The sequence below is a fragment of the Haliaeetus albicilla genome, chromosome 25 (assembly GCF_947461875.1).
Source record: "Haliaeetus albicilla chromosome 25, bHalAlb1.1, whole genome shotgun sequence".
Taxonomy (NCBI): Eukaryota; Metazoa; Chordata; class Aves; order Accipitriformes; family Accipitridae; genus Haliaeetus; species Haliaeetus albicilla.
Genome location: NC_091507.1, coordinates 23,270,769 through 23,295,261, shown reverse-complemented (window position 1 = coordinate 23,295,261; position 24,493 = coordinate 23,270,769). Strand labels below are relative to the sequence as shown.

Here is a 24,493-nt window from a genome sequence, read left to right as displayed (position 1 = left end):
AAACAACCCCCAAAAACCACAGAGCTCACAATGTTTGGGGAGGAATTCACACAAACCTTTTACCAAAGGTACGCAGGGGTTTTTTCAAACCAAAAATCAGACGTGGGTCAAGGTGCCTCTTTCCATCAGTAAGAGTCACCCTGGGGAATAGAAGAACCTCAAAGAACCACAAGGGAAGAGGACATTTGAAGGACAAATGTGTTTGCACTGTAAGAAAAAGGAAATTCTATCACCTGGAGACAGGTTGATTCAAAAGGGTGCTATATTTCCCACCCCTTCTAATCATCTGTTGAACTCATTAGGTCTGAGTAACTCTTCCTTTGTTTTATTGCACATTGTGTTAAATCACTTCCAGTATTGAAGGTCCAAGAATATAAGGGGTAAAAATGCTCCACGCCCTTCCTTCTTCATTAGTGAAAATTACTTAGCATTTGTTTGCATTTGGCATTGTTTAAAGGCTCACAGTTGAAGATGAAACAGCAGAAAAAAAAAGGTCTTGAACTTTTCAGGTTTTTTTAATTTATTTTTGTTCAGATCCTAGACCTGGAATGAAATGTGACGTTACATGCAAGTTTTATTCTCTTGCCAAAGGTTTGTCATGGACATATTTACAGAAAATAATCTCTTCCATAAATAGTAAAAACATGGGCAGCTGGTCCTAGACAGGACAGACTGCAATAAAGTTCTCATAACGAAGTAGCTCCTCTCTGAGACAGTACATGACAGACAGTACTTTCGAGACAGTGCTATTCTAGCTGCTTTTTTGAGTTAGGTTGGAAATGGCATTTCTGAAGTTGTAAACATTTTGGAAGTTGCATAGGAGTAAAATATTTTTCCACAAAAGCTAATGGAAATATTCTGCCTTCTGACTTTTATCATGAAAATACCACAAGGCAGGTAACATTGTGCCTTAAAAGTGTAAATCGGTCAGTTTAATCTCTAGAGTCCCTTGACTCAACTAGATCCACTGGAGAACACATAATACAATGTAATTTTTTTGTAGTACCTCCACGGTTGCTCAGCCTAAATCAATTAAGTTAACGAAGATGCAATAATCATTAATAATGATGAAAACAAATACTTTCCTTACTTTGACACTGTGGAGGATATCAGCATCATTGTCAGTGAAAGCCAACCAAAAGTTGGTCTACTGCTTAGTAGATGTCTTTAAGGTTTTGACAAAAAAAAAAAAAAAAAAAAAAGGCAAGGATGCATAAATGGGCCTGTCAGAATAAATGAAATCCGTGATGTGTGACTGGCAGCCAGAGGAGCCTGCGGGGACGTGGATGGTGTGAGTCACAGGGCACACACAGCTCTTCCCTCCTGTGCCACCCGCACCAGCATCCACCAGCATCGCCGATCAACCCAGCCCGTCTGGGAAGCTGATTGTGCCCAAAGAGAGGTAGGGTGCAAAGACAGTTTTGCTATCAAAAGCTTGTACTTTGCCTACGTTTGGAGAGTTTCACTTTTACAAACACTATATTTTTCCTTTTTTTCTGAGGTAAACAGTGCCCCTCAGTTCAATGCCTTGGCATCGATGCAAATTCATTGCATTTAATACCTAGAACTTCCTAAAGAGATCCCTCTGGAGGAGTTTCACGAGGCTGCAGGTGTCCTTACTGGATTTCTAGCATCCATCTCCATGCATTCGGACAGAAATGAAGTTTGGAGTTGAAGATTTGCAATCGCATCCTTAACTCAAATCTCATTAAAAGTGATGCATACAGCTGGCAGCAACACTGGTTTCTCTGTTCACTGCTCCGCTATACAAGCCTTTGGTTTTCTTCCCTTTTTTTCACCTAACTCCTGATGTTGGAGTCAGAGGGCACTTTAGACTGCCCCTCTGTACTAGAGTCCCTTCCCCCCATTACTATTAAACCCATTTGTTTTGCAGTTCTGCAGCATCTTTCAGTCTCTGCTTAGCAGTCAAGCAAACTCTTCTAACAAAATTAAGGGTCACCAAACCCCCCAAAGCTCTTAGTATCCCGCTAACTAGCCATTAAATACTTGCTGCATGCGTTTAGTCAGTAACAGCGTCAAATAAGAAAAGAGTGAGAGGACATCCAACTTGATGCCAGCATCTGTGTTCACTCACTCACTCAACTCAGTATTTACTTCAACTGTGCACACTGATCTTTGACACAAGCCTTGTGAGAATTATTTCTGTTGGCTATCAAAACATTTAGAAATGTTCCAGCTGAACTTCAGTGGAAGTTGCTACATGCTTTCATAGAAACACAGAATCACAGAATGGTTTGGGTTGGAAGGGACCTTAAAGACCATCTAGTTCTGATTCCCCTGCCACGGGCAGGGACACCTTCCACTAGACCAGGTTGCACAAAGCCCCATCCAACCTGGCCTTGAACCTTTCCTTAAGAGCTATGAAATTTATGGGTAGGTTTTGCCATTCTAGTTAGTCTTAAATATTCTAAAGGATAGAAACATGATGTTCCAGATGGGAGTCTATGTTGGGTTTCCCTTGGCTTTACCTTAATTTTGCTTTTCTTTTGTTGTTAAAGGTGATATAGCCGTTACTGACAGCTAATAATTATTTTCATCATTTAGGTTAACTTTCTTTGCTATGTTGTCTATAATTCAATTTACTTATTGTTCTGTAACACTTTCTCAGGTGTTATACTTACCTGAAAGGAAATGTAAATCCTTTTTAACATCTCTTAAAAATGCTTTCTCAGCTGTTCTTGCTCCTTCTGTGATATTAACCTTCTTTCTTAGCTAAACTAAAGAGGTTCTCTAGCTGGTTGGGAACTTGCTTGTGTGATAAAAGTACTCCACTATCACTTTTTTAGCAGCTCCTTCAGGTTTCCTCTTTAAAAATCTCACGTTCATGCTGCTGCTTACTGTTCTGTCTCCTTCCAGTCATACATGGTTACAAGTTTTGTTATTGCTTCTGCTGAAGTTGTTTTGAGAATTTTGTATGAAATTTGGCTTTTTACCCTTAATGAAATCCAAACTTTAAGAGAATTCAGATCTGCTTTTCTGAAAGCCAACATCATATGGCTGAATGTTTTCAATGACTAATGTAAGTTACGACCTTTCACTGAAAACATAGGTCTAAAATCTGAAATAGGAGGTAGCTGAGCAAAGAGAAACAAACAACTAACTACCACTAGTGTGAGATAAAAAAACAAAACCAAAAACAAATCCCCAAAACACTTTTTGTTCTTGGCTAGAAAGACTAGAAAGTGACTTAAGGAGATTTCCATATTACTGTGGTTCCCTAGTAATAACTATGTATGCCCAAGCTGCTTTTTGTGAATATTGCTACAGAAAAAATGTAGGCAGAGACTGATTATTAAGTGCATCAAGTATTAAATTCTTGTGTGGGAACTGACATATCACAGAACTGTCAATTATAATGGCTGGCTTGGTCTGGGATCCCCAGCAAACACAATACAAATTGAATGGCAGAATGATGTAAAGAAGCCTAAGAGGTAAACTACAAAATGTAGCTACTGCTGTACCCCAGACATTTGCTGTCCCAGGCCTGTAATCTAAACCCACAAAACCCTGTCAGCATCATTAGTGCGCAATAGGATGAAGACACAGAAAGCAGAAGCAGACTACAGGTGCTGTCACGCATATGATCAGGTACTAGAAACCTGCACGCCAGGACGTAAGTTTTAAAATCACTGTGTAGTGAGCAGATACCGGAAGCGTGACTCTGTTTGCATGGACAAAATTTGAAATTTGGGAAGATTCCAAACTACACAAGGGTATTGCACGGGCACTGGGTAGCTCCACTTCCCAAGCATGCAGATTTCAGAGAAGTGGAGATCTTACAGGTCTTTTCTCATCTTACTTTGATCTCACATTTGGGAAACTTTACTGACTTCACTGGAGGCTCACATGCTTCACATCAAAATAAGGCCCTGTAATCCTTTGAGAAATCATAATGAAGACATACACTAACAGCAGTTGTACAAATGTAAAATCAAACTCTGTGAGGCTAGAAAGCATGCTTTATTCCATGAAGAAATGCCTGAGATTATTATACCGACACCTTTCCAAGCAAAGATATGCATCTGGCAACAGCTGCTTAAAAGGTCATTTTATGTCAACTGAAACACTACTGTGTGAAAACCTTTAAAAGTCAGCTCTGAAAACTAAATATGAGCATACGTCATCACATAATATTACTGGGATATCTGCTTTTATAGCAGTCTTTCCATAGAGATAAATTCATCAGTGTAATCCACTAATTTGTGTTAATCAAAGATACATACCGTACTGAGTGCAAAACTACATCTTAATACAGAAAATGTTGCCAGAGACGTTCGGTTCCATTTGGGCAAACGGGACAAATGGTTCAAATAACTATTTAAAATGAAGAAAATCTAATGGCTCCAGATGACACTTAGCAGTTTGGTCTGCCAGTTGGGAAACTGTAAAAAACTTTCAATACTTAGCATATCCCACTCAATATTATTCAGAGTCTTCTGACACCTTGTTCAAGAACAGTAGCTTTGTTGGTGTGCTCTCGTTATGAAACACAGATGTTCTTTTTCCCTGATTTGAATCAGAAGGATTATTTTACTGAGTGACATAAAGAAAGGGTAAATCAATAAAAATACACTAGTGTCACTGCAGAATTGACACAAACATTGTGACAACAGCCTGATTTTTGAAACTTCATAAACCACAGGTCTTCTCGAAGAATATCAGATCTGCAGCTGATGAGTATCTTTGCTTATTTTATTATGGTCTTCTGATTTCCCCCTTTCAGGAAGGATTAGGTGGTTTCATGTTATCTATTAGCCCTTTCCAGGCTGCAAATACAATCTTTCCTCCCACATTGCCCATCAGCCCTCTTGTCAACTTTATGTCCCTCTCTGGGATGTATAATTTAGCTGTACTTTCCTTGGTGTCCTCAGTTCATGGTCTTTCCAACTCAGGCATGAACAGCTGCTGTACACAAGCAAAGTTCCTACAGCAGCCACTGACACAGAAACACTGAGCAAAACTATGGAAGAACTGATTAAAACCAAATAGTAAACATTGAGATGAAATAGTGCCAATGGGAAGTGTAAAATCGAACATTTCTGATTAAAAAAAGTCTTGATGTTGCTAATACAGGTTGAACATGAAAAGCATAGACCTAGTGATTACTGATTTGCTCCACTAGAGGAACTGATTTGTTGCCCTCTGCTATATCGTAAAGGAAACTCAGAAGTACTTAATAGTGATTTTCCCACTGACTGCCGGAGCTTCTCTCCAACAAGGGGTTTTATATTGTTTTAACTCAGCAATATCACAAATATTTTTGCTCTATCTTTTGATACCTAAAATGACAGCAAAAGCCTTGAAGGCCCTCCCAATCTGATATACCTCAAAAAACCCAAACCAAACCAAACATACAGGGACACAGCCGACTGGAACAGTCAACTCTTCATTACACAGAGGAAATGGAGAAGCACAGTCACCTGCAGACAGCAGAACCATGCATGACTCTAAGACTGTATGAGAGAAAAGACTGGTCACTGGTCCTCTTGATGGGGGACCACAGAGGTGTCCCAGTGACTGTCAGCCTAAGCCAGTAACAGAGCTAGCTGGCTTCCAGACCCACAGTGGCTCAAGCAAAGCCAGTTTGCGTACTTCTGCAGCATGGTCAATGCACACAGGGATGGATGCATCCATCAAGGGAAACACAGAAGTGATTTTTATGTAGGTATAATAATACAGATACAGTCCCAGAATCAGGCAAACAAAAATATGCCAATACAAAGTGAATTGCTCAACTTTTCTTACATCTCAAACAAAAAAAACCTGAAAAGCAGCGGTTATGCAACAGTTCATTCTACTCTTATTTTCTATTTTCTTTCAGAATTTCCTAGTAGAGTTTTTTTTTTTTTTTTTAAAGTGCAATACTTCATGTGCAATGACAAAATCACATCTGATATACTCTTGTGACTAACTTTTAATGGGTAATCCTGAGGCAGGGCAACCAGCATATGGTATCTATACTAAAGAATGAGAATTTATACCTTAATGCATTCTAACTGAAAAGTGTTAGAAGGTTAATCATTCTGTATTAGTTACAGCAAAGTTCCAGTGTTACCTCCATTTATACACATTTCTGATATGGAGTAAAAGGAGCGTAAATGGTCATGAATGAGAGAATGAACATTCTTGGAAAAAGTCAGTGCATGGAGAATTTTACTCAGCTCTATACAGTCTTTGTTCTAAATGGTAATTAAATGCTTAACTTGCTTTTTCTACACACATTAATGGCTAGCACTTCTTATCTCCCCAGCTGCTTGAAATTGTTCTCAGAATCTAGGTAGGCATAAATGAGAAAACATAGCTTCTGTCTGCTTCTGAGTAACCCAATACAATGTAGGCAAGCATTCAAAACTCTGATCAGTTTGAACAGATCTCACACTTCAACAAGGTTAGAAAGAACAGTCAGTTATTATGCAGAAAACCCAATAAAAAGTGTAAGAGGAAACAAATGAAGATGTTTTAGGCTAATCTATCTAATGGAAAACAGTAAGGTATTATTTATTATTGTATTATTTTAGCAATATTATGTTTTTCTAAAATTTATGCACCTTTTGTTTGGCAAATACTTGATACTTGACATTATATAGCTTAAAATAACAGCCTGATGTTCAGTGTAATAACAAAGGCTTTATAGGATAAGAGCCATCTGGTGCAATTACACTCACTTTCTGAAATTTTCTGAAAGGGATGAAAACCCTTAGACTTTGTCAATTATATGCCCTTGATAAAGTATGAGTCATCTTAAAAGAGTTTGGCATAGAAATGCAATTTTCATGGAAGCAGTCTAATGAGAGAACGTATTGAATGTATTCTCAATACGACCATCCAAATGGTCATACTGATGGAAAGATTCTCAAATAAGAGAGAAAAATACAGCAATGTAATTTACTCTTCCATGTCTGAAATGCTGTTGGGTAATATTTCTTGGGCATTTCACAGCCTGTAAGTCAAATACTATCTTCAAACCTTTTTCTGGTGAGATCATTAATATGATTATTTGGCCAAATGTATTTTAATTAAAGCCCACCCCCAAATCATAGGCTCTGGAACTTCTTCCCACACTACGGTAGGAAATATATCTCCAGATGTTAATAATTAAGGCATTAAAGGGTAAACCCAGCACCCACTTCCGCAGCTGCCGAAGCTCCCACGGCAGTAAACTGGTGTGGTTACGTTGCTGAAGAGCGTGGGTGGATTGGAAAAGGCCCTTCAGCGTTTGTGCACTTCTGCGCAACATGGAAGCCAGATCAAAAGGGTTTCCAGTGTAGGCAACATGTTGGCTGTGGATGGTGCCAGGCAGAAGGGCTGTGTGCTTCCCACGCAAGTGGCTACGTGAGAAGTGGAGAGCAGATGTTCTCTGACGTGGTCTCCTGGGGTACCACAAGAGATGGCCCTCCTCTGGCCTGGATCCTGGCTACAATCAAATCTTTCTAATGAGTCCTTCTCCGAGTAAACCACATTCACGTAGATCTCTGAGGTACCAGGTACCACTACTGATGTGCGCATTAATGGGAACTGTGTTCAGCAGAGACATACTTCAAATCCAAATGTGTTGGTTGGAAAGACCATTTCTAGAAATATTACCGAGGCAAGTGGGAAGGATGCTTCCCTCGTTTTCCCTCACCAACTTCTGTCTTCAGGCCTGGGACTGGGTAGCAGGCTGTCCTTATTCTAGACAGGCATTAAATGTAAAGAATTGGGACGAAAAGCTGCACTAGGCTAAAACAAGGGTGGGGGGCAGATGTTTTTAAATAAAACTCAGTTTTCTGTTCAAAATCCTAAGTACACGTTTGAAAGCCTCAGAGTGTTAACATAACGAGCAAGCATTGATACATATTGATCTGAATCAAGTTACTTCGAAATGCATTCCAAAACGTCTCCAAATGCCTTTCCTGAATATTCTTTTCTAGGTGTAACTATTCATTCACCTGTCTAGATGTCTCTAATGTCAATAATTAAATTCCTACATAGTCTAAAACTATGTAAATACTTCACTATACACGTTTAAAGTCAGAGAAGTTTGTGATAGAAACCATTAGGAAGAGCGTGGAGTACACTGACTTGCGCGACAAGTTTGCATGAGATCTGGAATTTACTATGACTTCTCTTCCTATGGACTGGTAATTTTTCTCTCTTCTACATTTTTAAATAACTTACATTAATTTGGGGTAGTCTTGGCTTCTACAGTGTCAGACAAGCATCTATTTCTTTCAAAGACAACTTTTTGAGACTCGACTATGCAAATGAAAAATGCCAGCAAGAGCTCTAGCAAAGAGAGTCAGGATTGCAGCCAGAAATAAATGAAGCATAAGCTTTAATACAATTTATTTCCCCAAACTATCATTTTTTAAAATGATCTAGTTACAAGATGCTAGCATACTCTGTGAACTGAAAACTAATGGCTTTCAACAAGAGAGTTATAACATACTATATCTCTCATTCTACAATGACTCATTTGTACTTGTTACTGGAAAATAAGATCAAGATATCAAGGAATAAGTTCAGAGTTCCGAACCTTTCCCAAATCTTTGCTTTTTTTTTTTTCTTTATATATATAGCTGACTTTTATTAAATAGATATTAATGGGTCATTAAAAAAAAGGAGACTCCATCTAAAAGATGTTTTGAACCTCGACACTTTTCATCTGTCTCACAAATTAATCTATGTTCTGTTACAAAGAAAACAATCTTTGCTTGGGTCTCCAATTAAGTAATTTACATTCCTTGTTCTGGCAAACACTGAAGAAAAGCCACCAACAAACATTCTTAAAGCCCTCATCCGTAAATACGTAGCTATCGCATGTGAGACAATGTAGAATACCAGCTACATATTTATTTAAAAAAAACCAAAACACCCCCCCCTAACAAAAAACAAACAAACCCCCCACCTCTTCTAAGCACTCCTTCGGTTGGCCTAAACAACTTACCTCAAAAAATGTTCCCAGTGCAATCACAGAATGGTAAAACCTTTGGTTTACACTCATATAATGGTAGATATACAGTACATGTGCATGCACAACAGAACACACTGTAGATTAAAATCTCTACAGCAAAATTGGAAGAGATAAGGAGAGCGATTGAATGTCTACAATATTTACAAAAGCAAGTAATTTACAGGGGGAATTCATGGAATGCTTAAGTACGCTATAATTTTTCTTCGCTGTTACTGCTTTAGAAGAAGCCTTTAAAGTGCCTTTTCTGTTTCATACACAGAAAGTTTAGATAGCTGAATGGGAACTTCAAAACTCATTTGCGAGGTTCTGTCACAAAGCTTTAAATATTGGGGTTTTTTTCTTGACCTCCAACACTTTTCTGTATTTAAGCTGATTACTAAATCTCCTTTTTCCTACTGCAGGTCATTGCCTCCCAGGGCTAACCCTGGTCAAGGTACATTGCTTACGACGCACCACAGCCTTCTTGGGGAGTGACCTGCACAGCGGGCTGCGGGGAGCGTTTCCGAACCGAACCGAATCACTCGCGGCGCTTCCAGCGGTGGCCAGCTGCCGAGCCGGGAGGCGAGGTGTAGGAAGGGAGAGCGTGCCGCGTCAGCATCCCACGCGATGGGGAAAGAGGGAGGCCACGGCCAAGCGCCGGGCTAGGGGCTTCAGCCCGCAGGGGGGGCGTTCGGCTCCTTCCCACCCCCAGCCCTCCTGCCCTCCGCTGCTGCGGACACCGAGGTGGCTGTCGTTGGGAAACCCTGCTGAAGGGCGGGCGGCTGGGCCGCGGCGATGCCCCGCGGCGGTGCAAGTGTTCCTGAAACCAACAGCTCGCCCGCCTCCCAAGAGATTGTACACCGTGTGGTTTAAGTAAGCAAGGTAACGAAGCAGAGAGAGCTGACCTACTCACCTTTTGCCCCTTTACGCCACTGCAGTCACATTTTCCACAACCGGAACAACCCTGAAAATGAAAGAGAAATTGAGAATTAATTGTCTGAACTGGGTGACAGGAGAACATACCGCAACGAGCCAGGGGCATCAGCACTACCACCCTGACTGCAAGGCTGGTCAGTCTGGGGAACATTCACTTCAGTCCAATGCAATACTTTGTTATCTTTATATAGGCGTACACCTCTGGTCTCAGTCACAGTCCAATAAAAGATGCCTTTGTAAAAGAAGAAAAAAACCTGCTATAGTTTTTAACCATAGAAAACTGTTGTATTACTTCTAAATTGTTGTCTTTTGGCCACCATTTAAAAAATAACTCATTTTTATAGAATACACACATACTCTGCCTCTAGCAATATGAATGCCTCAATTTAAAACAAGTGGATTCTCTGCTAGGATTCTATTCATGCAAAGCCCAACAGAATATTTAAAACAAAATCAATTCAGTCATAGAAGCATCTCTTTAATACTGTTTTTTTATTAAATGGCTTGCATTCTGCATAAATACCTAACCTCTATAAATATGTGCCATTGCTTTGAGGAGAAGGAAAGGGATGGTGAAACTGCAGTTCATGATTTATCTTCTGTGCTTAAGGAGAAAAATACCAGACCTGAAGAATACTTTTTTTGTTTCTTCTCTGTAGACAAAAAATGTTGTCTACACCCTTTGGTGTTTACCATGAGATCTCTTAATATTGATTTACTAAATTTTTTTTATCAGTAAGTGGCAATCTTCAGATAGGAGGAAAATAGTTTTTAAAGGAAGTTAAATATTGGTATAATTACCACAGGAAACTATATCAAGAAGTACGTCTGGACATACTTTATGAAATCGAGTCAAACCACAGTCCCTCAGAGAGCAAACTGCTCCTAATGTTAGATATTAGATATGGAGGCAATTGTTAATGTTTACTGGCCAAGCAATGTCTAGCTCCAGGGTTCTGGTCCTGTTTCTTTTATCTACCACATTTTAAGTCATCTTCTTTCCTCCTTGCCCCCCTATAATGCCCAAATGCAATTGTCATTACAATGGGAAACCTTCCACTCAGTAAAAGCACATTTGTTGCAGCAGGAGAATGCATAGAAAACATGAATAAAAACATAACCAGTCTGAATTATTCTCCAGTAGATACCAGAGATCCTTGTTTTCTGAAAGGCACCACCTCATGGGGTTGCTACACTAGGGAAACTGAAGTCAAAATACAGCCAGCTTGTACCTCCAGAAGATGATGGTACTTTAGCGTGGAAGCTGACAGACTCCCAAGTCTATCTGGATTCTGTGATGCGAAATTCTGGAGGGCAGGCGGACAGGAGGGTGCGGGAGAGGGGCTTTTTCCCCTCGGGGCAAAGGAAGGTGGACTGCACAGCTGGCCTTGCCAGCCCCCACAGCTGATCCCATCACACGAAATACTCGCAAGTGCCACTTCCCTCAGAAGTGAGGGAGAGAAGATCTTGATGTAGGCGTTTGAGGAAGGGACCTTTATCTTAATAAATGCTACTAAAAGCTTTCATGCAAGTCTTAAGACGGAGACTTGAGAGATTTGGGTGTTGGTTTGTCTGGATCAAGTCACAGCAATCACAAGATTGGGATTTCTATGACATAATCATAAAGAGCCATTCATTTTTTTTTTGCGAAACGTGAAAGGTGATAACATATCAGAGAGGTCAGATTAACTGATGCACAGGTAAAAGCTTACAGTCGCTTTGTGTTACCAGAGTATTTCCGTGCACTTAAGTGCATCTGGGCTGCTCCTCACTTTTCCTCCTCACAGTCATGAAGCAACCAGTGAGTAACTCCACAGCCTAGTGCTTTTACTGTTGTCATGCCCCTCAGAAACAAACTAGGAGGAAAACAGGCAAAGCATTTGTGTTACTGAATATTCCACCACTGCAGACGAGATCCTTCAGCAGCCCTGTTAAGCCGTTATCCAGAAGCAGTCAGGGACGGCACCTCTCCAGAGCCAGCTCTCAGCATGGGCACTGGGCACCGGTCCCTCCACACCTGTGGGCTCCACAGCCTACTGGGACCTCGGTACTTCTGGGAAATCGAGAGCAAATGTACCTAACCCATTTTGAATTTGGAAAACCTCCAATGAGACCACTAAACATCATCACTCTGGAAAGTTAAATAATACAGAAACATTTTTACTTGGTAAATACATTTTCTTTTAAAGTAAAGCGTTAAAGAGAAATGGGGCTTTAATACTGAAAATAAAGTTATTAAAGGCTGTCCAATAAAACTAAAGTACCAGCTCCTGAAAAATTTGTTGCTTCTATTGAGATCCTTTTTTTATATGTAGATCCACTGAATTTGTTGTTTGAAGCCAAACTTTCTCCATATTCACATAAAGCAAAAATAATCACATTTTTTCTCTTACATTATTACAGCATTTAACCATGTTATAAATGCACAGAAAGATGAAAATTCACACTGATTAGAATGCGTATTTATCATATACTGCAGAAAGAGAATTAGATCTGAAAATGACACCAACACATGCTGCAATGCCAACTCAGTACTGACCAGGAGAGAAAGTGCCACCCACTGAATAATCCGCTTTACTCCTTGCAGCACATGGCTATGCCTGGAAAAACATTGGGCCTCCCATTTCAAGAAGTGACCCAGTGTGACCTCTCTTGGTTTTTCAGACCTGATGAGATCACAGCTGGAGGACGCATGCTTGCAGCTCATACTTCCTCCTTCAGCATCATGTAGAATGTTATCAGTTTTATCAAGACATCCCTTAAATTCAGAAGTCTGTTTTATTTGCATCTGGGAATGTAATTAAAATACGTCATTGAATCATTATAAACATCTGTTTAAGTTAATCTCCGCATATTTCCTTCAGCCTGTTATTTAACATACACCATTTTAGAAAAAAAGTATGTTGTTATTTATTTTTAAGTTGGTTTTTGTTCTTAAATTTAGCACGGCCAGAAGAATGGACTTGTGCTTTCAGGTCTCTCTTTGTGCTCCCCAAATGATGCAATTATATTAAATTTTTCCTGTTTCTTAAGCCTCAAATTAGAATAACCAAAGGCAAGGAAGGTGAGAAAATACTGAGCATCAGGGAGCACAGCTGCATAAGGTCCTATCTGCAGTCAAGTGCTGCAGCCTGCTTTGCCAGAACAGGCCACCTGTGCTACAGAACTCGGCCTTTATTTTACAGTAGCATCGTCTCCTACTATCACTGAGTGTAACCTTTGCAGGTGGATGGAAGGTTGGCCAACCATGACAGCCACTACTGGACAGCATTATCCTCAGCTACTAAAATGTATTTTTGAATCCGAGGGATGTGATCACATTCTGCACATACTAGGAGGAAGTATGAGCTTCTTCCTCTCAGTCCTCTGAAAAGATGTGAGAGCCAGACTGGAAACTTTGATCCTTTATGGATCAAAGGTCAATTTAAGGAGCACAAACTTAAGTACAAATTTAAGGTACAAACATCTTTACTAGTCACTGCGGTCCCCCTCTATTCTATGGCAAGAAACAGGCACTTCCAGGCTGGGATCCATCTCCCCTATTTTGGATGTTTGCTTTCAATGGAGATGAAGCACACCTTGGAGGACTAAGCAGAAGAGAATGAAATGGGCAGAAAGGAGTATGGGCTACGTATGAGAACAAGGGGTAAAAGGGACAGAATAGTGGATACGCAGGATCAAACAGAGGGCTAGAAGTTACAGACGGAATGGGACAGAGAATAACAATAGCTCTTCCTTCCTTGTAAAGCGTTAGAAATTTAGTTGAGTATCTTTTGAACAGCGAACAAGGAGATCTGCATTTCTGGTACTCATTTAGGAATGACTTAAGAACCTTACACAACCAACTCCTAAGTGGGAAACTTCCCCCTGAAGGAATAAAGATAATCATCACAAGGTAAGTAAGCTGAAATTGTGCAAATTCTTATTTCTAAACTTTTATGATTTTAAATTGGTCTCATGATACAAAGAATCCAGTTCATGATTTCTCACAACACATGACTAGAGATAATGAGACAAATGAAGAGAAATAATTCTGTTCTATCTCCCAGACATCCTCTGTGAAACAACGCCTTCCCCAGGAACTGCATGGAGCTTGGAGCACTCACTGCTGTCCTCCAAGTGCCAAAACAGAGAAGGAATGGTGCTGGGCAGGAAGTATAATCCACGTGGAGGGATGAAAAGGCAGACTCTTTATCCCTTGTCTAGGAGCCAATTACAGACTAATCCAAAGACTTTGGCCAGGTGCACTGCGATACCTCACCTACTTTGCGTGGTAGGCTAGCAGTTTTCAAAAAGCCATAGCGCTCTCGCACCACAGGCCAGCCCCTCATATAACATTTGATTACATTTATTTTATATTACTCCTCCCACAAAATATCAGTCAGCCCAGAAGCAGAAGGTCATTTTAGCAATACAAATTGCTTCATTTTTTGACAAGCATTTCCGTTCCATTTCATTCTCCCAGACTGTCTGCAACTGATAAGTTTAATGAATCACGCTAGCAAATCAGTATAAAACTATAAAAAGATTACACCCCTTTAACAGCGTGCATATTAACATGCTACATGCAGACTGAGCATTTGCCTAAAGGAGAGCGATTCATTTACTATCATATTAACATATAATTCTGAAAAAGTGCTGCTAATGAATGGGCGTCCCAACCTGGACATCTAACTTCCATGAATCACGTACTGAGCCATGTACTAAGCCCTGTGACTGACAGAGCTGGAAAGGCTGCTAGAAGTTCCTGCAGTGGATGGAAGAAACTCTGCTCTGCAATTCAGCCTGTAAGACACCTGTCAGATTGTGGCTACAGACTTTTGTTGCATTTTGCCCCATTTTCCCACGTCCAGCTACTTTCCTGGCCTTTGAAGACTATTACTTGGAACTCGCACAGGAACGATGCAAACAGCCAGATGAACAACCTAGCAGGGGAGACAACTGCTGTATTTGGAAATGCACCATTTCTGGAGGCTACAGAGATCAAAAAAGTACGAAGGCCAAGTCAGTTCTTGGGCGCTCCACTCTCTTACAGAAGTGCATTTTTCAAGACAAAACGTAGTTCTCTTTCCCACAACATCAGCTCTGACTCTGCTTGCTGAGTTTCAGTTGCTGAGCTGACTACCAGCTTAGGCTAATTGCATAGGTATCAGTCAAGTTCATATCTTACCCTGCAAAGCAGACACAGGTAAAATTCTCACTGTTTACTTAACTCTGTTCATGTTAAAGTTTTCATTCCAGGGAATGTAGTCACTTCTCCTACCCAAAATACAATGCCTTTCAAATGACTGAAAATCCTGTGAACAGGTGACTGGTGAGACTAGCACAGGTATCAAAATTCTCTGAGTATTTACAATGTTTCTAATTCATAGCTGAAATGCTTCAAAAAGTAAAAATAATCATAATCATTTCATCTCATGATTCATTCATTATAAAATGACATTTTCTGTTTAGACATGACACTTAAACTGGTGAAGTTTTGTCATGAAACAGTGTAGATTTTGCACTCTATATTGCTTTAGTTCAAACCCCAATTTGAGCTGAATTTCAATACCAGTTTCAAGTTGAAACACCAAGACTGGTTATGCCAATGGGATGGCTGCTTGACAGTGACAGCTTTAAGTCTGAATCTCCTCCCTCCATAAAACCCACCCCCTTCCATCCTTACGCTAACCTAGTCACAACAGGAATGGCCAAGGGAGATTTATCCCTACGTAGTAGACACTGCACTTCTTCCTAAGCACACATATGTACAAATCACGTAGCGGATGAGAGCTGGATCAATAATGTCTTCAGTTTCACATCCCACTAAATACAGGAACAGGGAGGTGATGCCAGCTGCAGGACACTTATCTCGCATTCCTCTCATACTTTCGTCTCTCTTCAGAATGTCAAAATAGCTCTCTAGCTGTATTACTATTCTTGTCCTTACCCTTTAGATATAACTGTATTGAATGAGCTGAACTGCTCTTTTGTATGTAAAGAACCATTAGAGGAAATCACTGCTATATTTCAGTTAACATCAATATTTTTATTAACTGATTTTGCAGTCGAATAACTTTAAAAACAATCATGTTGCTAAAACTTCTGATTTACACTTAGCTAGAACAAAGAGGATAACAAAAAAATCCAGACTGTCTTAGCAAGTTAGCAAAATTTAGTTATTTGCCTTTGTACTATTAGATTTACTTTAGATTATGGAAACAGATCGCTTCACTTTAACAGTATAAAATCCTTTTTTTTTTTTTTCTTAAATAAACATATCAGGATGAAAAGCTTCATTGTTTCTTTATGTGACCATACTGTATTTAAACAAAAGGATAAAAATTGTGATTTGCAAGAAACAAACTGTCACCTATTAAAAAAACTCCAAATGACAGACTTACAAACTTCTAGTTCTGCTTAGCCTACAGTAACAAGGTATGGATTAGTATTAACATACGTATTTTGAAACATTATTTTTGAAAGGTTAAGTTATGTATTGATACACTGGTTGACAGGAACTCTGTGGGGGAAAAGTAAATGTGTCCTGCCTAAACTAGGGTTTAAAAACATATTTGTAAAAATGTTGGCAAAGGAAACTGATTGCTCGGTGCAAGTACATCATTCTTCTTTGCCATGATTTTAAAAAAAAAAACAAAAAAACAAAAAACCACCACCACCACCAAAACCTCAAAGTCACCCTCCTTCAGAACACATTAACTTTGCATTAAGTGTTTGACCTGGACTTAAGAGTTGTTCTACCATACGCTATCTTCTGCCTCAGAGGGTCCGCGCTCACTGCTCTTAGAAGTGGAAACCTGCTGTGCTGTGGAACGTTTCAAAGGCAAGACTGACCCCCTCTCTCCCACTGAAATGATTTCATTTCACATGGCACACTGAAACCTTATTAGATCAGAGAGGCGAACCTGGGCATCTTCCTTCCTTAAGGACAATCCAAAGCACTGGAGTACAAAGGCATTTCCACTCGCGCTCATCCTGCATCCACAAGAGCTGGGTAGCTGGGCATGGAACTGCACTGCCTGTGCGTGACAGCAGATCTCCCAAGCACCGGCTGGTAAACGGGCACTCATCCACCAGCTGAAGGAGTGGATTCAAAGCCCCTCACTGCGCTGAACATGGGCATCTTTAAAATTCAAGGAAGCAGCCATCAGGAAAAAGCAACTCCTTTGTGAGCCCAGGTTTTTATTTCCTTTGCTTGTAACAAATGAAGAAAAATCAGAAAACTCAAACCGTACTATTTAAAAATTCCTGAAAAATGCCTCTCAAATTGTTTTTTTCTTAGTAATTTTATTATTCTTAATATTTTATCTTTCTCATCCAAAACCACGATCAATTTAAGTGCGGTGCCTGAAAAGAAAACATCACTTCAAAATGAATAAACTACTAAGGCTAGCTTGAATCATAAAGACTATTACATTTTATGACGAGTAGTACTAATTGGTAATTAGAGAGGAAACCTCAGCGTAAGCACTCGCACAAGTACTGCGGGAAGCACCAGAAGGCTAGCTGTATGCAGACAGGCTTCAGCAGGCTGCCGGCTTCTCGATGGTCAGAAAGGAAAAGAGAGCGACTTGGTGCACTATCTCTCACCTTCGGTCACTCCTGCACCCTCTGCGGGGACAAGGGTGACTGCGGCTTGGTGATCTCTGTGCTAAAGGACTGGCCTTGGTCAAATGCCTGAAGAGTGGGGAGGGAGTCTGTCCCTTGCAGGAGTTGACACAAAGCCAACTGTCCTGGACTGACGATTTGAACTTCAACCCTCAAAATGGTTCAGGAAAAGGAATGTCACCATGCCGTCATTTTCAGGACTTAAAGCAGAGAACAGAAATTGGACAGAGTTCTCTTTCATTTGTAAACCCATCCATTTCAGATGTCTATGGATAGATAAGTAATAGACAAAAGGGAATATTTTATGATTTTATAACGTCAGCAAGCTCTAGTCTTTCCTCCTTTCCCAACTCCTTTTCCTCCCCCATTAAAAAAAAAAAGTTGGCAGCTTATCTTCATGTCCTTTTTTTTTTTTTTCCCCAGCAAATCATGGGTAAACTTCAACTATGACTGCTCAGGGAATTCCCTGAACCAAGGGACAGCTTATTGGTTTTACAGCTTTCACCTTCTAGGTCACCAAATTAAGTCCAGCTCTAGTCAGCAATCACTGGAAGCTTCTGTCATGTAGTAGGCTATTTAAAGTCCTTGGTTGTGTCATTTCCATTTTCTGTAGATCCGGTATTCACACAGCACAGAAGAACAGTGCCATTCAAGATGTCCTGTGGGATCCCACCTGCCTCCAGCTGCCAGGCCAGGTGGGAACAGCTCTCCCCGAGGTCCTGGGTCACATCTGCCAGGTCTGTGTAAATATCTCAAATGGCACCAAATGCCTATGTTTAAGCAGCGGAAGTAAGTGTGACCTAATAATCAGTAAAGGCTCCCTAAACCTTGCATGGATAAGGAGAATTAAAATACTAATTCTCCTGAAGACCTCCTTTGGCTGTAGGTTGGTGTACATGAGTAGGACAGAAGGAACCAGAAGTGGTCCCCACTCATTTCTCTGCCAATGCAGAGCTGTTCTCCCAATAAACCTTCTATGGATAGCTTTAGACCAGATGAAAAAACTCCTGGAACAAACTTACACAGTGGAAAACCATGGCACTTCACGGTTACTAGTACGTCAGTGTATCAGTTAAGTATCCCTGTTAGTCTGAGGAAAACTTTAAGCGAATCCCAAATTAAGTTATAAATAATATCTGAAAGGAATGGCAAGTTACTGTCTGAAATATCACTCTGCATGATGAAACTTGAACTAATCACTCCAGTTTTATTTAAAAGCCTTGTACAGTTTTCAGAAAATCAACTGATTTTAAGAAAAGCTCTATAGAATACAATCAGAAGAAAATTCATTATGGCTCTTGGGACATCGGGGCTGATTGTAGTTTTTGGCAGTGTATTTTGTTCGCCTGAGGGGAGGGTTGTTTTATTGTTGTTGTTTTTAGTATTACCAGAATCCTACAGGATGTTCATACAAAAATTGCAGACAGACTGCAGATTCTTATCGGAGATCTCCAGTATATTTTAGCCACTCAAAGGAATATTAGTTAATTTTTAAATGCTTAATATTAATTATTTCTGAAAATATTTATTTTGTAAATTAGCATCGTTTGGAAGTACTTCACTAAAAAGATGTTTAAAAAAAGAGTTACATCCTCTTAGTCAAAAGAATACCAGATTGTTGGAGCTGAAATGTTTTGTTGCTGGGACCTCATTTTTGACATTCTTTTCCAAATTCCCCAGGGGTCCGTCCTGGAGGTAGGGTCATGGGAGTCCCCTGAAAGCTGCTCTGTGAACATGACTTTCCTGTTGGTGATGTGAACACCATTTTCACAAAGCAATGCAAATCCAGGGGGCTTCCAGTTAGTTCACAGGAAATATAAAGTTATTCTTGTTGTTCCATATTTGGACAAAAATTACATTTAAAGCAACTGTTTCCTCTAACGACATTCTTTTACAGGAAGTTCTGGCAACAATCAAGGTATTTGCTTACTTAGTGAAATTTTCAGAATATCACATTATACCACTCAGCTCCGCAGAGCTCAAAGCAGATAACTGGTTTGTGAATACTAACTAATGGCGTTATCATTAAAATATAAAGCCTCCCATCAGCATTATCTACTAGCAAGTTGATTTCCACAGACTGCCAAATCCTGCTTAGCCTCCAGCAAGCAGAGAATACTCTTATCTACCAAGTGACTATCAGCCCATTCGGTTTTGTACCCTTTTCCTATTTAAGAACTTTACTTTCAGTTATATTTTCAAAGAGGTGAAAAAAATTCCAGTAGGATCCTCTGGTGTTACAGTCACTGGTGTTCCTTGGCCGACAGCTGAGGATTAGAGCATACTCCAGGACTTTCTGACATCCAGCGACAAGTGCTTTCAGGAATACATTTCAAAGGGTACAACCCTTCCTAAATTCAATTATGGTAAACATCGCCAGTAATCCCCATCCTACTCTTCCAGTTCGTGAATGGGCAAACTGGAGCCAGGCAATACAGGTGAGAAGCTCCCATTCCTCCTCATCTTGCTAACTTAAAAAACATCAGAGGGGAGGACAGGAAAACTTGCTGCAGCACCACCATGGCTGTTGCAGAACTTACCATCCGCTTCATTCGCAACTGCTCTGGAGCGTACAAAGCAAACTGCTCCTTGTCCTGCACAACTCAGACCCAAACACCCTGCCTTCTCACCAGCCTTTTTAGTGTAACTACCATTAGCAGTTCCTAGGCATGTAACCTGAAGGGAAACCAAACATCAAACTTCATTCTCGTCCACGAGGCAGAGTGATTGCAGTCTCTGAAACAAAGCATGTGAGTTTGTTTTTCTTGCTGCCTTCCAGGCTGGATCTGCACAGCCACTTCCAGCCCCTGCTGGAGGTACGAGGCTGGATCCAGCCATAACCTGGCAAGATGGAAACGGTGTCATTACAATGGAGTCCCACAACTGCTGCCTCCGCCCGCGGTGGCCAGCGATGCCAGGGCAGGGGACAGGCGGCCATCTCCTTGCCGTCCTCTCAGTAAACCCACGCCCGCAGGGCTGAACTCTATCTAGAAATGCTTCGTCGCTTCTCTGGCCTCGGTGCCTTCTGGTGTTCAGCGCACACCCCCCGTTTTCACAGGCACGAGGGTACCCGTAGGAAGCCCGAGAATGGGTGCTCGGTGCGGTTGAAAGCCTGCCCCAAAATGGCTCCAGCAGGCAGGCAAAACGCAACGCCACCGAAACTAGGCAGAGGCTGAGGGAGAGGCAGCGGTGGCCGCCAGCCCGTCAGGCGGTGCAGCCCCTCACGGCCACCCTCCACCTCCCAACGCTGCCCCGACCCAGGCCGGGGGCAGAACCAGGCCGAGAGGAAACCGCCATGGAGGACTCCCTCCCGCCTTCCCTCCTCTCACACGCAGTGGCCCTCTCTCAGCAGCACCGGGGAGCGCAGTGAAGGAGTGAGTCTGCCGGGGGGATGCAGTCCTACAGCACCCCAACCCTCCAAAGGGCTTTTTTGTAAACCCGAAGGCAAAGGAGATGCCTCGGGAGGGATACGCAGGAAGCCGGTGAAGCCATTTTGCAAATGTTTACAGCAGGTCCCCGAGTGGTGCTTTCCCTTCCGTTAGCTGATAAACACGAACATCAACATAAACAAATACATTTAAAAGTAACAGCTTTAAAACAACACAGCGCTAGGAAGCGGAGGGCTTCTTCCTTGGCCATCCTTGCCTAGACTAAATAAACGGAGAGGCGAAATCCTCTTAGTTGGGATGCACACCAAAGAATGTGAGAAAAGCACAAGAAGATAAACCGGACTTCTAGGCTTGGGGCCAGAGAAGAAACCCAGGTGACATACAATCCAGCACTGATACAGACTGCTGTGTCTGGAACTCACACTGCCTGAGCGCAGCATTCCTCCGGGTGGGCTCCGAGCACTGCATTTTCGCTTACGTGACTCCTAATTTCCCGTTAACACCCTCCCGCAGCGGGGTTCACCACCAGCGGAGGAGGTTGCCTGCGCGTGCAGGTAACACCGTCACCCCGGGCCGGATCTTGCCCGGAGGCCTCCTGCCTCCATGTCACATACGCGGCATGAACAGTGTCCATCTGTCCTTCCTTAGTCCTCTGCTCCCCATCACCGGTTCCTTCAGCCCTGCCCGAGTCGGACTTCGCATGGCTTAGGAAACGGCGTAGCTTTATGCGGGTGTGCAGTACCTGCAGCAAGGGCTCTGCAGGAGAGCCGGCAGCAGTTTGTCAGCGCAGGCAGCCTGCAGGCGCAGAGTCGCTCCCTGAAGCTGCGGCGGTACCTGCACGGCACGAACATCCCCAACACGCAGCCCCGTCTGACCAGAGGGTGCAGCAGCCTGTTGCCCCGAAGATTTGCCCCTATGTGTCAAATGCCGCAGTTTCCACATGGGAAACCTTAAGGTACGTCCCCACTGACCTCCACGGCATATTGCAGGTATATATGACTTGTCATTAAAATCCTTCCAGGAGGACTCTGTCAGATGGTCTATTTAAAGACTATCAAATTTTACTAGACTGTATGCAATTTTTATTGCACGAATTTATCAGAACTGTCTAAATGATTTCTTGATTAAAACAACGCTCACATGTGAAGTTGTCTTTTCTTATAAAAGGAACCTCAACCTTTTCAAAAATTCTGACAATGAAATAATATATTAATAATGATTAACATAAACAATTTTAAATACATTGTTTGTACTTCGCAACACTAGATAGGAGGTTAGCTCAACTCATCTCCTCAATTAACACTGGGAGGAGGACACAGCTAAGGTAGTGATAGCCTTACTCTGGCCAGCAGACTCAACATAGAGTCCTACGATTGTTAATGAGCAATTAATTGGTACATTTTAAGAACCTGTCATATTCTGGAAACAACAGTAGTAACCACAGCAGTTCAACATCCTTGTCAAACAGGGGATTTAAAAAGCATGTAGCGTGTTTAGTCTACTTAGCAGCCAGTCAGCCAAAACACACAACGAAATTTCATTTTATAAACCTACTTTTCTTCCCCACAGATCTCAAAGCTCTTCCAAACAGGTTCATCCTATGACAATACCACTGCTACAGTAAAAAAAGCTGCATTTAATTGCTCTAGCGAAAGATTTCAGCCAGTTGTTGCAGACAGCCAGTTCTAAAAACTGCAGCATCACAGGGCAGGCCTAAAATTGGAAGAGTATTCCCTAAAGTGAAATCTGTTTTAGGAGTATTAGCATTATAACCCTAGCAAAATTTTTGGATTGGAAGCAGTACCAGAAGTTTACCCTATGCATTTTTCTCAAATATTTTAACAAATCGCCAGTCACCAATCTACCTGGGCATCTTCTCTTAAGCTCCAGTTTCAGTTCAGTTAAACTAATAATCTTTGCAACAAATTGTCAGTCATTTTTCTGCTTGGACACCTAAAAAGCCATAAGGGGGAAGCATTGTTTTCTCTGCTTCTTAACAGGCCACTGAATTCTGTCTTTTGCTCCTGTCAAGGATGCCATTGACTATGAGCTGCTTTCTCTTCAGGACGGTATTCAGTATCTTTTATCCTAAAGACTCTGCACACTTCAGAAACACTTCACTCGGTTCTAGTTACATTTCAAAGGACATTACTCCATATTTAAAGACCCCAGATGGATATGGCCCTGGCTGTTGAAGAGTCCCAATTTGCAAGAAATATATATCTTAAATGCAGAGCTCATGGTTTTACAAAAGCCCTTGCTCAGTAAAGAAGCGAAGACTCAACTACTGCTGAGAAGCAGAAAGAAGACTAACCAAAGGGCAAAAAAGCCTTTTCCTTTCCTTTGCTGTTGCAAACAAATGATCCCAAAGGCCTCTTTATTCCTCTCTGAGAAGCACCAGCTAAGTGGTAATAATCAGGGGCTTGTCCAAGTGGTGTTGTCCTTTAAGAAAGGCTCTAGAGATAAGAAAACAAGCAGAGGAAAAAAAAAAACCAAACCGAAACCCCAACCCTCAAACCACCTGTAAATTTCAGCAACCCGACAGATAATTGAGAAGCAACCCCCAAATCACTGTTTCAGTTCACAAGTCCACTTTGCAAGAACTTTACAATGCCCCATGCTGAGGCAGCACCTCCCATCTGGACCAAGGCGCTGGCTCTACATCCTGCAGAGGCAATGCCAGAAGCAGGGATGTATCTCCCTCTGTGAGCAACAGCCTCTCTCCTTCACAAACACACTTGGGCACCCACAGTTTATGATGGTTTATGACTCCCTTGTACCTGACTTCAACAAAAAGAATGAAGATGAGCTTTACCACAGCCTAATCTATGGATTGCAACACTCCTCTGAGAATTAGGAGCTATGGAGAGGAGTCCACGTCTTCTGCTACCTGATGAGCAGCATTATCACCACACTGGGATGTAAAAGCTAACCTTGACCTGTGTGACTTGACTTGCAAGAACTCAGAGCACTTGTGTGCGTGAGGCTTACAGGGAGTGGACGGATCGGATCCCTTTTGGGATGTTGCTGCCTCGTTCACCTGATGAACATCAGACTTACATGGGAAGGAAGGGGGACATAGGTGCAAATTAGATGGTCTAAATCTCACACTTCGTCCCATTAAATCCACACTTGAGGTGGTTACACCTCCTGTTGGATCCATTTCTTAGTTAAGAGCCCTACAGCATAAAGGAGTTCAGAGAAAGGCAATGGAAATCATCAGTGTAGCATTTATTGCCCTGAAGTCCTGGAGCCCTAATCCTGTAATTTGCTCTGAATTCAACCCTTACATAAACACACCAGGATATTCATACTGGCAGAAACTATAATGTCAGCTCTTCCTATACAAATCAGCTCTTTAGTCCAGAAAACATTTTCACTTGCAATTGGATTGTGACATTCTAGATGCATGTTGCACTGCAAATAAGCATACCTATTATAGAACAACTTTGTCCCAAAATCAGTAACTAAAGACTAACCTAGACTGATTGTCAAAAGCTTATTTTCTTCTTTTTCAGCTGTGGAACTCACTTTTAGTAACAGGGCTGGTCAGTTGGATTCTTTTGGTATTTTTAAAACCTAGTCACAAGGAAAAATCAGTACT

The 24,493-nt window shown here is 41.4% G+C and overlaps 1 protein-coding gene across 1 annotated transcript in view; it reads right to left on the bottom strand.

The window, feature by feature from the left end:
• Nucleotides 1-24,493, bottom strand: part of COL4A1 (collagen type IV alpha 1 chain) — a 125,614-nt gene that overhangs the window by 63,864 nt on the left and 37,257 nt on the right. The window contains exon 2 of the mRNA XM_069770285.1: nucleotides 9,867-9,917. Coding sequence (XP_069626386.1) covers nucleotides 9,867-9,917 — 51 coding nt within the window. The remainder of the gene's footprint in view (nucleotides 1-9,866; nucleotides 9,918-24,493) is intronic.